Source organism: Octopus bimaculoides, chromosome 9 (assembly GCF_046866305.1).
Source record: "Octopus bimaculoides isolate indiv1 chromosome 9, ASM4686630v1, whole genome shotgun sequence".
Lineage (NCBI taxonomy): Eukaryota > Metazoa > Mollusca > Cephalopoda > Octopoda > Octopodidae > Octopus > Octopus bimaculoides.
Window position 1 is genome coordinate 16,990,483 of NC_142936.1, and position 18,026 is coordinate 17,008,508.

The following is an 18,026-nucleotide window of genomic DNA, read 5'->3' on the forward strand; positions in this document are numbered from 1 at the left end:
AAAAAAATTAAAAAAATAAAAATCAAGCAATTATTGTTTAACACCAAGACAACTCTAACTGACCAGATTTATGATCAAAGACATTCATTTCATGACCATCCTGTCTTTTCAGGCCATGTACCTCAGACAATATTATTTTAAATACTTTCCTGGCTTGTGCCAGTGGCACGTGGAAAGACATTCGAGCGAGTTCGTTGCAAGTACCGCTGGACTGGCTCCTGTGCAGGTGGCACATAAAATACACCATTTCGAGCGTGGCCATTGCCAGTACCCGCCTGACTGGCCTTTGTGCCGGTGGCACATAAAAGCACCCACTACACTCTCGGAGTGGTTGGCGTTAGGAAGGGCATCCAGCTGTAGAAACTATGCCAAATCAGATTGGAGCCTGGTGTAGCCATCTGGTTTCACCAGTCCTCAGTCAAATCGTCCAACCCATGCTAGCATGGAAGGCAGACGTTAAACGATGATGATGATGATGATGATGTGTGGTGCGTTTTGATTATTGATTTGGGTGCTATTTCTAGCCATTTAAATGATAAGACTTAATGAATTCTATTATTAATAACAAATCTGCTAATCTTTACCAACTGAACCTATATTATGTGAAAAAAAAAATGTTGTCAAATGACTTGGTTTCTGCTGGCCATAAAGGCAGTTCATGGAGAACAAAGCTCATTTGGCAAATTCTCATGTATTTTTTTTTACAGTTATTCTAGGCTTATACATGGCTGAATGGCTAAAATAATGAATTGTTTAGCTGAAGGTTTTCTAGTTTGTATTCATTGCAGATGTTTCATTGTGTTGATATTACAGGATCAAGTGTTCCAGACTATCTTATCTAACAGTTAAAAACAGGTGACAGAACTAAAGAGCATTACTTACAATAAGTCAATCATCTTAGCCAAGAGAAGATTTTTGAACTACTGCTTACAGTTACAGAATGCGGAGGCAAGCATTAGCTGTTTGATTTGCTGAAATCTACAAAACGATTACCATGTATCTACTTTCTGAGAACACAATCATCTCTTCAGTCTTGAAGCAGTAATTTACAACTGGCATTGAAAAAAAAATTCATTTTTATTTCCTAGGTAAATGGATATTGCTCTACTTATGGTCCCTTGACAATAAAAACAAACAGCTATTTAACCTCAGATCAGACTTGACCAAAAAGGTGTTTGAATAATGGCATTCCAGTTGACAATCCTGTTTATAGTTTTCAGAGTTTATTTAGGACTACATTTTCAATAGAGTCCTTCTTTTATGAAAGACAGTAGGATGTGATTTGGAGATTTGATTTTTATTTGTAATAAATTGAATAATCATAGAGAGGTTCTCTCACTGACTCCATACTGTCCAACCTTTAGTCAACTCTGGTTAAATGATACTCCAGTCACCAATGTGTCTTACATTTCAGTTAATGTTACAAAGACTACATTATTCATTGTAGCTCTTTTTTCCCAAATAGAACATGACTTGTTTGAGATTCGGCTTATATTTCCAATAGGTCAAGTTTCTGTGTATACCCATCACCACCACCACTATTTCTTTTTGGTAACATTTACAAAGGAGTGCATTTACAAAGTGGATAATAGACAAAACAATAAGCTAAGAGGTCAATGAGCCATATCCTGTTGTCAACAGTATTGTGTCCAATAGCCAAGCACCCATAGATGCTAAGATTCCTCTAGCTTCCATATAGAAGTTAATAATAAAGCCAATCATTAATCCCCATAATTGAGATTAACAGAGCCAATCATGGATATAGGAACGTTCAAGTAACTGACTGAACTGTCTCACAAGATGGATGAACTAAGGAAAGACCTGTTTAAGCTATGATAGAATATCAATAAGCGAGGACCATTTCGTCAGTACAGAAGCAGCAGCCAGATGTCTAGAAGTTTGGATAATAAAGACAAACGAGTAGAAAATTGTACTTACTTTGACCATTTGGTCAACTTTCATATCTTCCAGTGACGGATACAATGCCATGATTACAACTTCTGTTAACTTTTAAACAGCAAAGTATCTGCAATGAGAGAAAAAAAAATCTAATACTAAATACCAACAGCTGAAGACAATGATATACAAAATCGGTTGCACATGCATACTTATGTGATGCAATGGAAGATAGCAGCAGACAGCAGAAAGGGAAAGGGACTGTGATAGGTTCTCCCATAACCTATTCAAAAGTATGATATCTCCATTATGTCCTTCTCCAGTATACAGTATCACCATTTCTATTCTACCACTCTGCACAACCAGAGATCCTTAACTCTTCTCACTTCTGGCACTCCGTTCCCACTCGTACCTTGAAGGTCCACTAACATTACATCACCACTATTTTTATCGCTTTCCAGATCCCTCTGATCATCCCCCACTTTCTCTTCAAAAATTTGAGTAGTTGTGTTCCTCTGCAGCAAGAAACTTATTCTATTCCAGCCCTTATGCTTTAACCCTCTCTACTACCACCATGATCAAGGTTTGTAGTCTTCTAAGCTCCATGGCAAACTTACTAGTGCTGATGGCATGACAAAAAGCATCCAGTACATTAGGAAGGGCATCTGGCTTTAGAAACTACGCCAAAGCAGACATGATGCAGTACTTAGCTCATCAAATCTTGTCAAACCATCAAATTCATGCCAGCATGGAATATGGATGTTAAAAAATGATGATGAAAATGCTACTGAAAAGCAGTTAACAGAGATAGTAAAAGATAAGAAGTATGTAGAAGTTAAAAGGAAAAATGAAAGCAGATAGTATGAGAAAGTAAAAGAAGGAAACGGTGATGGATTGTCTGCCTTCCAAGAACAGGCTTAGACCATCCAACAAGCTAGCTCCAATGTCTGCTTTGGCATGGTTTTTATGGCTGGATGCCATTCCTAATGACAATCCATTCGCTTAAATTCACTCTATGGGTTGGCAGAAGGTGGTTGTTTAAAGTGCCATGCAATCTAACAAAGAGCTATGTATGTGATTGCAAACCAAACTTGTTAACAATGGACATAACAAAATAAAATTAAAATAACTCTAAAGTTAGTTGTTGAATTATAAAAAACTTACTTAACAAAACCATCAGAATAATGACTCATTCTAAAGCAGCTAAGAATGAAATGTGACTGCAGTACAACAAATAACTACTGCTTTGTGTATCATTCTGTAAGGAAAGCCTAACATACATATTTTTTATATGGGTTTTTTTGTCTGCTAACGAATATCATCCACTCACTGCTAGATTCCTGACACATACTTTAATTTGCTACTTCATGAATGAGGTTTATCTAGGGCAGATTTAATCCTTAATCCCATTGTTGCCTCAGATGTATCATCAGAAGACACAAGCAAATATTGCCATTAATTAACATTCAGAGTAGAAATACCACTTCTAGAAGTAAACACTACTTAGTACAAAAAAAAAAAAAAGTATTTATAATAAAGCATCAGTTATGAGATTAAAAACTTGTGTTTTTAAAACCAGACAGTTATTGGATTGATACATTACTTTTCTTAAATCTAAAGGCTGCATGTGTGCCTATGTGAATATGTGTGTGTGTGTGTGTGTGTGTGTGTGTTTTACACAGGAGCATAGGATGGAAGATGAAAAATAAAATTTAATGACATTCATGTCTTTCTTTATCAAATATATATTAGCAAAAATGTATCTCTTCTAATATTCGTGGTTAATGGTAGTAATCACTTGGTCCATAAAATGTTTGAATCTGTAGTTTAACTAACTTAACAGTTTGGCTAAATAAGACCATTTGATATTTGTTAAGTACTCAATGTGATTTCCATTAAAAGCACTTAACTCTGTTTACAATCACTAATGTTCCTAGAAAGATACCATTGCCACAAAATCACATGCTCCCATGCCTAAACAAAAAAATATTCACACATCAACAAAATAAAAACAAAAATCATCAACTGATATGAAAACCTAACTTTTGACCTCATTTCCAGAAAATACAACACATTATATTAAGTTATCTATTGGACTGTTCTTTTCTTGACCCACTTCTGTATGAAAACAGCTTAGCAATGGCTAGGATTTCAAACACCTTTCACATTTACAGATTAAATATTGTGGATTATAAAAGCTTTAAGGTTTTTCAAATTAACTGCAGTCTCATTCATTTAATTTTCATATTTATCAAATATAAAAAAGTTCTTTGTCTCAGTTTATAACTATTTTGCATAACACGACTACTTCAATCAATACCCAGCTAATTATGTGGACTATACTGATCTAAAGTTACAAAGAAAACTGATCCGCAAACTGGAATTCAATCTTGAAAATAGATATTTTCATTTTAAATTAAATAAAACCTTGTGCCACAATATTATCTTAGATCATAAACTAGCAATCAAAGTAGAATTTCAAGTAGCACACTCTTTTACTTGTTTCAGTCATTTGACCGTGGCCATGCTGGAGCACTGCCTTTTGTCTAGCAAATGGACCCCGGGACTTATTCTTTGTAAGCCAAGTACTTATTCTATCGGACTCTTTTTGCCGAACCGCTAAGTGACAAGGACATAAACACAACTGCTAAGTTACGGGGACGTAAACACACCAACATTAGTTGTCAAGTGATGGTGGAGGGACAAACACAGACACACAAATATATATATACAAGCTTCTTTCAGTTTCCATTTACTAAATCCACTCACAAGGCTTTGGTCAGTCCAAGACTATAGCAGAAGACACTTACACAAGGTGCCACGCAGTGGGTCTGAACCCGGAACCATGTGGTTGGGAAGCAAGCTTCTTACCACACAGCTACGCCTGCACTTATTGAATGTATGTGTTGTTTATAATCTAGTATGTTCAGCAATAAAATTAACTAATGGTTTCACTTCAAATCAAAGGGTGAATGCATATTTTTGTTTAAATAAAGCCAAGTTATATTTGAAAAGTATATGAAGACAATGAACAAATGAGCCTGGTGAGTGTGACTCAGACACAACTCCTAGATGGAATTATCAATTTACTCACTATTCCAATAAATATACTTATATTAACATAGCTTTTCCCCCAACCTCTAAAATATTTATTTCAAGTCTTTTAAATGCTAGTCAAATTGGTAAAATTATTTATAAGGGAAGAAATAGAGGAAAAGGAAATAGTTCACTGGATAGAAACAAGCTCTAATATAAACAGTTTAGCAATCACTAGTTTCAATGATTCTTTTTTTCTTACAGTAGAAGGAAAGAAGTAGAATGGTGTTTGTTGAAACAACTGCTTACAGTTGGATGCACTTCCTATAGGCAAAACCCATTAATTATCAAATAAAAGTGGAACCTGTCAGTCAAACAAATGAAGGTCACTTCAATTAAGTACCACATTGCCTAGAGAACAATACAAGATTTACAGTAAAGTTTGCAAATATCTATCCCATGCATTTTGTGATAAAGTCAGTTTATTTTGGTGATCAGTCCTACTTAAACCCATGTGTGGTATATGCCATTTCTCACTGGCATTTATAACAAAGAAAGAGAAATGACAACAACTGGAGACTAAAACAGGATTGCTGCCAACAACTTAAACTGCTTACTCTACAGTGCTTGCTTTTAAATAGACATTTTTATTTTATTTATTTATTTTTAGCTCTCTTGTTGTTTAGCCCCAGGACTAACAATCCATGATCAAAGATATCCTAGGTTTACATTGTCCAATATGCGTTTCCTGTAAGATGTTGATTTATAATAGGTCAGTCTAACAAGTGGAGGCTTCTGCATTAGCTTGTATATAATCTAGTTGGCTTAATTACTCAGTTTATTAAAAGCAGATAGTTAAAGAGTATGTGTAATAATCAATAATATCTCAATATGAAACAGAACATTCTATGTGTTTATCTTCAAGATATGCTTTGTTAAAAGTAGCATTAAATTTTAATGCTTTCATGCCAGCTAACAAGATGAAAGACGAACTTTAATGGAACAAGAAATAAAATCCCATTTAGCTAGCTAGTCATGCCAATAATTACATTTCATGTTTTACAAGAAAACTGTCTGCTGAAAGGAAAATGTAATATATAGAAATTGAATTTTATCTAATGCATTTAGCAACCCAAAATTGAATGAAATTTCCTATTCATGATTTCATATATTCAGTTTTAAACATGAATAACATGAACATGTTGAATTGTGTAATGCTCAGGAGCCTTTCAGTATAATTCAGACATCAGTTCAGTCAATAACCTATGATATAACCTAAAAGTCAAAATGAATGCTATTCATTAAATATGAGGTAGAGGAAATTAGTGTACTTTTAGGTTATATAAAGTCTTTAAAGTCCTAATGTATTCCAAACATCCAGCCTTGTTGGAAAGAAGAAAAAAAAAATCCTAATACTGACAACTGTTTACAACAGACAACTAGATATGGAAAATATTTGAAGTCTTTAAAGATAACTAAAAACATAAAAGAAAATAATTGAAAAAGGAATCTGAAAAATCTTGAGATAAAGAAAAAAAAGAAAGAAAGGAAACATCTTTTGGAAAGCTGTTGAGCAAAAAGAAGAAAATATTTGCTTCAGACCATAGCATCTTAGAAGAAAAAGTACAAAAAAAAAAAGAAAGAAAGAAAGAAAGAAAAGCATTCTGAGTTTTATTATCACAGTTCAGACAAAGTTCTTTCAGATAGTAGTGGACTTTCTGCTTACTAAAACCCATTACCACAAGTTCCAAAGTTACATTATAACTACTGTAGAATCAGTTATCAGCTTACAGCATAGGAAACTAGTTACAAGAGAGAGTGAGTGGTATTTTAAAGGAAACTTTCTTTAAGTCTAATAAACAACTAGTGTTTATTTGATTGTAAAAACAACTAAAAATATACATGCTCTAGTTGCAAAATTATTAGTATAGGAAAGGGATTCATAGCCAGTATTTAAGTATGGGTATTTTCAGCTGAAAATTATATTATATGTAGTAGTAGTAGTAGTGTTGCTGCTACTATAAAGAATAATTTTCAGCTGGAAATACCCATGCTTAGATAATGGCTATGATTCCCTCTCCTATACTACTACAATGATGTTGCTAAAGACATCTTTTGGATCGCTTGTTCCAGATTACTGGTAATAGCATCTCTTTTCAAATCTTCCTTTAACTGCAACTAGCCTCAGAGGGTAAAAACAGGAGGAATGCTATCGAAATAGATGACAGCAATTTCAACTAACCAATATATAAGCATCATATATAACTAAAGACGTATTCTCGTGTTGACTTAAATTCACATGTTTATTTTCCCATAGTGGCCTAAATTGTTATTGCTGAGCAGCTCTGGTTACAGTTAGCCAATAACTGCAGTGTAGAGACCACACACAATTCAGCCCGTTGGCAAGCATCTAATTTTACTGTCTCTTGAACAAGGATGGCGCTACTTCAGTAGGATTAGAAACCAGATGTCTATTAAGGCAGAAAACTGTCAATTACACAACTCTAAACCAGATTTTATATACAGGGTGTCCACAAAGTCTGGGTACATGGGGATTAACACATACTTTAAGAAATTATTATTTCTTATATTTAATTGTTTATGTTATGATTTTATTTACTCCATGTACCCAGCCTTTGTGGACACTGTAGATTACAGGATAGCAAACAATATAAGTGCTTAATTGTTCTGATGATGACTATTCTCTAACTAGGCCATGTTGAAATATTAGTGTTGGGAACCATATACTTCAAGAGGATAATAGAAGGGAAAAGTTTCTATAAAATCAGCAGAGGTTTGAATGATATAAAAAAAAGTTAAGAATTAATATTTAGTATCACAATCAAGTACAACATTTGCCTTGAATCAATCAGCTTGATTATTCATAATTAATACAGTTGGTAAGTGAAATGAAGTACTATAAAAAAAAAAAAATGATTTTCAGAATAGTGAAAACAGGCTTGTGTAATACATAATGCAAGATTTAAGAAAACAAAACAAAATCAACAGTTAACTAAAATATTGGTATCATTATTATTGGTGTCTATTGAATCAATTACATCTCATCCCTATAACACTGGACCAATGCCAAGGTTGAGAGACATTATTATTATTAATGCTACTACTACTCATCCTCTCATAAAAGCATCAGCTTTCTCATAGCAGATCTATTTCCCTGTATTATCAAGTTTAGTTCAACAGACCTTGAGTACACAGTAAACATCCGTGTATTGCATATATGCATAAATAAATAAACTAAAATAAAATACATTATACATAACTTTAATGATAAGCTTACAGTGCAGCATAGTTCTACTCTGCCCAATTCTGTGTCATTGCATTTGTGAGGTTTAACATCTTTAGATCTAACCTCGCCATTCTTTCCTTGGCTGTCTATCATTAGGCAGCACATTTTCTTTCATCTGCGTCACTTTTACAATACCAGTGCAGGGAACTCTCCTACATACAATAGCTGAGGCTTTTAATACTCAGCTGAGCTCTTAGCATTTGACTCTTATGTGGATATATGGAGATGTGTGTGTGTGTGTGTACATGACTGTATCATTCTAATTTAGTAAGTTCTATGGCTTCTAGCCAGCAAAAAGAGTAAATAGATACCTTTAAGAATTACCTAAAAATGTGAAAAAGAATCACTTAGAAATTTCTGGAAGCTGATGGTTCACTCCATTGTTGGGTGCAATCATTTAAGTAACACAATAAATGATAACTTGTCGCAGACAAATAAGAACACTGGTTGGGCTGATTTACTTTGGCTGACAACAGTTAGATAAGAGCATTCATAACAACATGCTGAGCCCCCTTACATGACTGCTATTGTACAGCAAAAATTTAGCTGATCAGGGTTTTAGTTTACATCAATTTCTACTCATTCAACTTTTGTTGGCTAAAGAATCTCAGAGTGAGAAATTGAAGTCAATCATCAGCTTCTTTTGAATAAATAACCCTACATATATCAAGTACTTTTTCTTATTGGTAACTCCAGTTCACTTGTGATCTGGTAACATGTAGTCTGGAACAATTTCTTGTATAGTTGGATCATTGGCGACTGGTGAAGAGGGTTGTTAGTAATACAGTAGGACAAAAAAAAAAAACTACTTGTCAAAAGGATGAATGAACCCAATGTAGAGTCAACAGCTACCTAGCAAATGAGCAGGGACATCAGAATACTCATGATAGTGAATCTGTCAAGAAGATATGATGTAAAACCTGAGGGTCATTCAGCTTCTGATTGAACTAGTTACTCCTGGGCCACTGGAAAGAAAGCCAATCTATTTGAAAGGCAAGTGCAGCTCAGTGCATGCTTCACTCATTATATAATCAGCTTCTTGGAAAACATACTTTGGAAGAAAGCCATACAGCGATGGGAAGTAGTAGAATATACAGGCTTGACCAGTCGGCAGTATGTAATGGGAAGCCTACACAAAGGCAGCTTGGGATATTAGTAACTTCTTTTCTCATCCATGGTATGGAAAGATTTGACAGCACCTTGGGTGATTGAATAGACCTTTCCAAGAATAGCATTGCCCACTTGTTAATCAGAAAGGACCTAGCCTAATAAACTGGCCTGCACCTTACAACTAGCAGTTGGTTTCCCTTTGCAGGTTTCAAGGTAACATCCTTGAAATTTACAACTTTCCAAGAAGTGGTTGTATTCTGACATAAGTTGACAGACAGACAGACATACACACACACCATACCTCTTAATTTGTGGAACTACAGACATGTGAAATGTTAAGTTACCAAAATTTAACTCAAAACAGGTTGGTATTGAATAACAGAAGAGGTAAACATGGTATTCTAACATGATGTTAACTGGATATATGGACACACATACACACAAACACGAAACATTGTAATTTGCAGTGCTGGCTCTGAATTTTATAGGAAATCTATAAGAGATAAACGTAAGTGAAAACATGCACTGCTAAGACAAAAGTAAGACACTTGTTGATTTGTAAACCTTTAATATACTTGGTAGTATATAATAGTTGCAAAATGAAATACAGTGTCCTTGTCAGCAATTTATACACATGCACGAAACAGGGATATATCTGCAAACATTCTATTTCACAAACAAATATTTGATTCAATATTGAAAGATTAATGAATACAAATAAAAGAAAATTGTTTTTTCCACACACAAATGTGTTTTTTATGATTATTGTATAGACAGCAATATCTGAAAGAAACTGTTATGTAAATACAAGTGTGAATGTACTTCTATTGATTTTCATGTAACTGATTACATTTTTAGATAACTCATTTCTACTATATTGTTTTTCAAGTGACTAGATTTCACTTTTTCAGAGCTTGTAGCCTGTTCAGCAAATATCCAAATAACTTTCTTTTAACAAAATATTTTGCTCAGTGTGTCATTCTAAAAATAATAATAGAAATTCTTTCTACTATAGGCACAGGGTTTGAAATTTAGGGGTATAGGATAGTTAATTACATTGACACCAGTGCTCAACTGGTACTTATTGATCCCAAAAGATTGCAAAGCAAAATTCACCTCAGCAGAATGTAACGAGCCGGAAGAAATGCCATCAAGTATTTTATCTGAAATAGTAATGATTCTGTCAGCTTACTTCCTTTGATAATTATAACAATCCTTTCTACTATAGGAACAAGGTACGACATTCTGGGGTAGTGAGGGGGGGGGACAAACAATTACTTCAATCCCGGTGCTCTTCTTTCTTCATTAGTATAGTCAGTCTTTATGGGGAAGTCCCACAAGAGCCTGTAACTCTTATTCTTTATCACAACCTCTGGTTCATATTCATACCACCTTACTGCTATTTTGAAGCCACATAGCTAATACTCCAATGCACTTTTTTGCCTACACAGTCACGCTTATACTTATGCTCCTTTCATGTTATTATACTGGACTCACTCAAAAGGTAACTGACCCTTTTGTCTCCTTCTCTACAGATTCTACATTTGCTGTCTGACTGAGTTTTGTTGATCTTTGTCCTTATCAGATTTATTCTAATCGCTTGTTCCTGAGCAGCTAAAATTAGTGTTTCAGTCTCGTTTCAAGCTCCTATCTGTCAACTAGAGCCAGCATTCTTTACTTCCAACATTTTCAGTCTGTTGCACAAATTGGCCGTGTAGTTTCACTTCTTTTTATTTGTTTGTTCTGTTCTTTTTCTCTTTGAATTCTCCTACTGCCTCAGTTATTTTATGGGTATCTCTGGCTGCCAATAGTATTCTTTCTTTACTCTGCACAACATAATTTTTCAGACCCAGTATCACAATATTAAAATGTCTTCTGTGCTTAGTAGTCCTCTGCCACTTTCCTTTCTTGGTAGATAGAGTCATTGAAATTTTAGGGTAGAATGCATTGTGAGGAACGTTCTAGTTCTTCTATCCAAGTTCTGTAGCTTGCCCTTTGTCCATTTCACAAAGGGGGAAAGAGTATCTCAATACTGGCATAGCCCATGGCTTTAATGATGCTCCCTCCATTTAATTTTGTTTCAAGCACCTTTCTAATTCTCCTGTACTCTTTAGTGATTTTCTCTTTCATTTCTCCTATTATCCTATCATTGTGCAGTGCTTCTAGGCATTTGTATCTCTCATTATTCCACAGCAATCTAATATTGTCTTGTAATTTTATGCCATTAGAGTTTACCCTCCTATTTAAATTTATTTACTCCAAACTGCATTCCAATATCTTTACTGAATACTTTCACAATTTGGATTTTAAAAATCCAGGTTTATTACATTTTATGTATATAGCTTGAGGTCATCCATATAAAGCAGGTGGGTTTTCATTTTAGTTTTGGTACACTTATAAGCAGGCTTAACAGAAGGAGTGAATCTCCCAGGAAAATATCTGTGTACGTTCATGTTACCAAGCCATTCATTTGCATGTCAGTTCTACTTCCAACACTCTCATTGAATTTTCCAAAAAGTTGTTTATCTTCTCATTGACTCATTGAGTCCTTAGACACTCCAAGAACCAGATGTATGGGACACTGTCGTAAGGCTTCCCATAACCTATCCACCAACAGCTAAGTTCTTCTTTCTTACATGTACCTTATTTAATATTCCACTATCTTATATATAACACATCAGCAAGGACCCTTGATTTCTTCCAACATCTTGTTTTTTCTGATTATAGATTCTTCTTTTCCAGAAAATTATCTGCTATGAGGTCAATTAACAGTTTCTTGAGTAATGGTAAACAAGTAAAAGGTCTATAGTTACTGACTCGTTACCTTAGTTGTTTATAGAATTTCCTTTTATTGTTCTTGAAGAGTCTATTCTGCAGGTACTGATTTGATCTCTGTCGGTATCCTATTTTCACCCAACATTTATTTATTTATTTTTTTTTTGTATTAGTTCCTCTGTAACTACCAGCAGTCTTTTGTGTCTTACATCATACATCTTATGCAATTTGTTCCTGTGTCTTTTTCTCATCCTCTTCTTTTCTACGATTGTATTTATCCATCCAAGATCTCTCTTGAGTTGTTCAATTTGGTTCTCAAGCTTTCATTTCCAACATGGTGCTTTGTCCTTTGTTTTTGACTTTTAACCCCCAAAAGTTTGCACAGCAACAGAGGTGGTGCAGTATATAAGGTCGTTCAGATCTGTAAGGTTTTCAAAGTAGATTTTTGTTAACAGTTCATCCATCCTTTATACAGTCTTCTTCTTTTGGTTCCTCTCAGCCTCTTTCTTTCCCTCTTTTGTGCTTCATTCAAGTGTAGTAGTAGGCTTCTTCCTCAGTAAGCCTTTCTCTTCAAGTAAAATTTACCTTCATCAAGACAGCTGTTTCTTTTGTAGATATTTATAGGTCCCTCTACTACACCCTGTTCTAGTTCTGCTTTTTGTTCATTGTGTTCAGTGGTAGTCATGCTCACACTCTTTTGCTATTGAGGAGATTTCCAGCTCTATCTGGGACAGCCACTTCTTTTTCACAATTACTCTGTCCAAATTTTATGCATTCTTTTCCTGTATCCTATTTTAGTAGACCCACTTCTGTAATGGCATTCCATTACAGTTCTATTGTCATTTTGAGTTCATTTTCTCATCTTTGTAGTAGTATTTAGGAACACTTGCCAGACAAGAGACCTTCACTCTGAGTTTGGCTGTTACAGACACAGTTGAGAGGGTTATTTGACATTACACTTATAAAGAGGATTGTGTTGCAGTATTTTTATCGAGACACCATCTCTAGAGGGTTGCCAACCAAGGTTAAAGAGACTCTCTTCCCTCTGTGGCAGATTTATCCCCATCAAGATGTTCTGTGTCATTTTTGTCCTCAGGGTATTCATTATTATTATTATTATTATTATCATTATTATTATTATTATTATTATTATTATTAAGGTGGCAAGCTGGCAGAATCGTTAGCATGCTGGATGAAATGCTTAATGGTACTTTGCCTGTCGCTACGTTGTGAGTTCAAATTCCACCAAGGTTGACTTTGCCTTTCAACCTTTCAGGGTCAATAAATTAAGTACCAGTTACACACTGGGGTTGATGTAATTTACTAGTCTCCTCCCTCCAAATTTCAGACTGTGTGCCTTTAGTAGAAAGGATTATTATTATTACTATTATTACTGCTGTCCTAACAGTAATGATTGCGTTGGCAGTACAACTAATAAAGAAATACTATTTGGATGGCTGTTGACTCCTCAGAGTTCATCCACCCTTAAGGCAGGTCTTGATTTTCATCCTGCAGGGTGACCAAATAGCAAGAAAAACACCCTCCTCACAGAGCAAACTCAGTGGGTTTGCAGGTTTAGTCACCAACAGCCCAACATTTGTGGATGCTGATCAGAATTCACTCATCTAGATGTGATTCTTTCACTTCAGTTATGGTGGTGGTGAAGGGGTGAGTGTTGTGTACCTGAATAATTAAGATGTAGTGAAGAGACAATAAAAATGGAGAAAAAAAAATGGGCAATAAGCAATTATTACCAATTGTTCTTTTCCTACTTTAATTAGTTATTTATTGAACATACTTGTTAGTGTATATAATAATAGACTGCTACTTCTCAGTTTAGCATTGGCTATATCATTACATGCCAAAAACACTGTACCAAGCAAACAAACTTCAAGACACTGTTCACTAGCATTGAAGATGAGCAGGGTGAGGATAGCTGAGATCTCTGAAATTAATCTACAATATCAAATCAGTTGCCAATAATGGCTTTTCGAATAACTAAAATTATATTTCCTTTATTCACACTGTTCCCCCATTTGCAGTTTTTCAGATTTATTTCCCTATTTTTGTAATCTCACACTGTCTGCTGGGATAAGAGCAGTGACACAGAAGGCAGTAGCTACTGAGTGAGTGCCTTGCGGTATTTAGTTACATTCTTTTAGATTTTGAGTTTAAATCAAATAAGGATTGACTGTTATTAACCTTCAGGATTGGTAAAATAATAAACTCAGGAGGAGGTGGTTTTTCACACTCCAATTAAATCTACTACAAATTTGTGGCTTTGCGCCAATGTATGAAATTGTTCTTTAAAAACTATAGACAAACTACAGCAGCTGATTAAAAACATCTCGATGATTTAGCTTCATCCCTCTGCCTTCATTTAAAACTTATCGTCTTTCCATTTATCCCTCCACGGTCGACAAAGCAAGCACCAGTTAAATAAGAGGGTCAATTCAATTGGTTGTGTTCTTCTACTAAGAATGAATGACCATGTATTTGTGAGGAAAGTGTAAATAAGAAAAAAAATTAGATCGCTTGATTAAATAAATATCGAACAGCTTTTCATGTTATCTCGAGACCTTTCAATTTAAATACCTACAATGCTGATTTCGCCGCTCATCCCCAAGGATCGATAAAAAAAATAGCAGCAGTATACTGAGGTCGATTCAATCAATTAAAGCGCTGTGTTTGCAAATGTGGCTTTGTATTAAAAAGCCAAAGACAAAAAAAAAAAAATCGAGGAGAAAACGATATAACTTACTGATGTGAATAGAAAAATGTCACCTTAGACAAGAAAGCCAAGATGACAACATTAGCAATGGGAAAAAAGATTTGATGTCGTCATGGTTATTGTTGATACTGGAAACTATAATAACGCCCATTTACAGACACGTTATCTCTTTCAACATTACTACTATTTGAAAGAATTCTGTCCCATCCCTACCCACCTCGTCAATCGGTTTGACGTCATTTGACCGCTCATAATTATCGTCAGATATTGAACCAGCTTTCTCTAACTATTCATTTAAGTTAGACAAAAACATTATTCCAGTTCGATTAAGTGCCTCTTGTTTCTGATTAATGTACATTAACACCTGTGGCTTGGCCGTGTTCAAAGTGACAACCAACAATATACATACATACACACACACACACACACACATTTATATCTATATAAATATATATATATAGATAGATAGATAGATAGATAGATAGATATGTTTGTGTGTGTCTATTACGTCAAAGTCCCATGTGTCTATGGCCACCAATAAAACTGTTTAAAAAATAATGGAAGGATGGTCGACAAAGTGAAACTTAAAACATTTTAACGACGTTAACACAGATCTCAAACGATTATATGTTTAGTTACACACACACACACACGCATACAGTACGTGTGTATAGAAACAAGGATGTTATTACGTAAGCAAATGTATGGTGCTATTGGGTAGTGTTAGGAAAGTGCTTCGCTATAATGGTCTCAGTATGGTAGATGGTCTCTATAACGACTGGTTTGTATTTAAATGCTAGTGCTTGTGTATATAAATATTTGATGTAACTTGTCCTATATACACAAACATACAGGCGAGGTGCTTAGCTAGTGTCCCTTTGTGACGAGGTTAGAGTAGAAATGAGAAAGGAAAAAAAAAAACCATATATATATATATATATATATATATATATATATATATATATATATATATATATATAATTATCCCAGCATCATCGCTAACAACAAATATTTTGACATCACAGGGAGGAAGATTTTTTTTATTTTCGGGAAGATGAAGAAATGTGAGAAAATACATGGCGTTGTTTATCAGGAGTGTGATTATGAAATATGGGAGAAGCAAACAAAGATTGATAAGGGTGTGTGAACCGAGATCACAAACAAAATAATCTGTGTGTTTCTGACTCATTTAATATATGAGAGTGTGTGAGTGTAATATAAAAAATATAACACTACATCCATTTCACTAGAGAAAGAGACAAATAGAAACTGACAACAAAATCTCTTTCATTGGTGCGCGCGTGCGCGTGTGAACTAGATGTCTGGATATGATGAAACCATGTAGGGTAATAATAATTTATTTTCATTTCTGCGACGAGATAATGAAAAATAGAAATTGTAGAAACAGAAAGGCGGAATAGAATGTAATCATTTAATGGCATGAAGCACACAACTTCACTGTAGATAACAAATGAAGCCTTATGAGACAATAACATTAGAAACACGAAGAAGCAGCAGCAGCAGACGTCAACATTGATGGGTGTTTTAAGCTGCCCAGCCAACCCCCAACTCGAACAAACCTACAAGTAAAGACGTTATAGCCGTGACAATCTAGTCCAAATAGATACCCAATGACTAAGATGTCCAAATAATCTCCTTCATTTGAAATAGTAGGATAAGATATGTGAGTAACTGCATCAAGGCTCCCTCCTTGGTTCAACAGTGTATGTATGTGATGTACAAAGAGGAGACATAAACACGCTAAGCAGTAGCCATTGAGGGTTAGTAATACAGACGTAAACAATATATATATACATACATACATACATATATATATATATATATATATATATCTTTGTGTGTGTGATGTAGAAGCAAATAGAAGCTAACCATTAGCCATTGAGCGTAGCAACAAGAAATAGAAACATTAAAACAGTGGGTAAAAATAAAACAGTTACTAGTTACTACTCTATTTCTGTAAAATATTAATGCTCATTATGTTTGTGTGGAACTAAAATCGGTGTGTAATAATAGCATAGACTGATAAATATATATTTTAAAGATCACCTATATATATTTTTTTTTGTGTATAGAGAAACAAAAGAGGAGTTATTATTTACAACATCATAAATGAATGTTGATGAAATGGGAGAAGGGGATATAGACAAATAAAATAGCATTTGTTAAGTTAGAAAATACACCAAACTATTTATTAATCCAATAGTGGTCATGAATTAAACACAAGTTTTGAACAGAGAGAGAAAAAAAAAAAAGAAAAACGTAAACAAATGGCTGACTTACCTACGAAACTATAAAAGAATTTGGATGGAAGACAACAGTCTTTTATATATATATTGGTTGATGACGTCACTAGTCACGAGATGATCGTTCAGTGCTTACAGACGCACTTCCGTTTATTTCCTATACCTCACAGGTCAGGCGTGTTTGTACCCGGGAAATGTTTTGAAAGATGTGGAAAGATGAACAATATCTATAAAAAAAAAAGAGGGAGTGGGGATGGCTGACACTATAATGAGATTGGTCATAAGTTTGGAGCAAAATAATATCATATTAGTATACATACATAGGTATGGCTGTGTGGTTAAGAAGTTAGCTTTGCAACCACTTGGTTTTGGGTTCAGTCCCCCTGTGTGACACCTTGGGTAAGTATCTTCTACTATAGCCCCAGACTGTCCAATATCTTGTAAATAAATTAGACAGAAACTGTGAGTAGCTATGTGGAAGCCTGTTGTATATAACATATTCCTTCATCATCATCCGTTCACGTACGTTTTTCATGCTGGCATGGGTTGGACGGTTTGACCAAAGCTGGTAAACTGGAGAGCTACACCAGGTTCCAGTTTGATTTGGCTTGACTTTTACGGCTGGATGCCCTTCCTAATGCCAACCACTTTACAGTTTGTGTGCTGGGTACTTTTGATGTGGCACCGGTATAGGACTTTCCCCTTCACCAGGGGGAATTGGCCTTAACACTTCTGCTGTGGAGGATGGGTTCTCTTGAGTACAGCAAGGCACCAGATATTGCGGTCCTTTGTCATCTTGTCTGAAAGGTTCAACATCCTGAGGTCATCTTTCAGTGTCTTGTCCCATGTCTTTTTTGGTCTCCCTCTTCCACAAGTTTCATCCACTTTGAGAGATTGGCACTTCTTT

At 34.9% G+C, this 18,026-nt stretch overlaps 1 protein-coding gene across 2 annotated transcripts in view; it reads right to left on the reverse strand.

Moving 5' to 3' along the window:
• The window catches only part of LOC106869660 (syntenin-1), a 34,180-nt gene extending 16,953 nt beyond the window's left edge, over positions 1 to 17,227 (reverse strand). Inside the window, exons 1-2 of one of the 2 annotated variants that reach the window (XM_014915479.3) lie at positions 17,157 to 17,227; positions 1,939 to 2,026 (exon numbers count right to left, since the gene is read on the reverse strand). In XM_014915479.3, the coding sequence (XP_014770965.1) occupies positions 1,939 to 1,989 (51 nt within the window). In that variant the 5' untranslated portion in view covers positions 1,990 to 2,026; positions 17,157 to 17,227. Of the gene's footprint in view, positions 1 to 1,938; positions 2,027 to 14,885; positions 15,053 to 17,156 lie in introns of those variants that run through there. The other variant, XM_089357196.1, reaches the window with a different exon arrangement.
• Between the last annotated feature and the right edge of the window lie 799 nt (positions 17,228 to 18,026).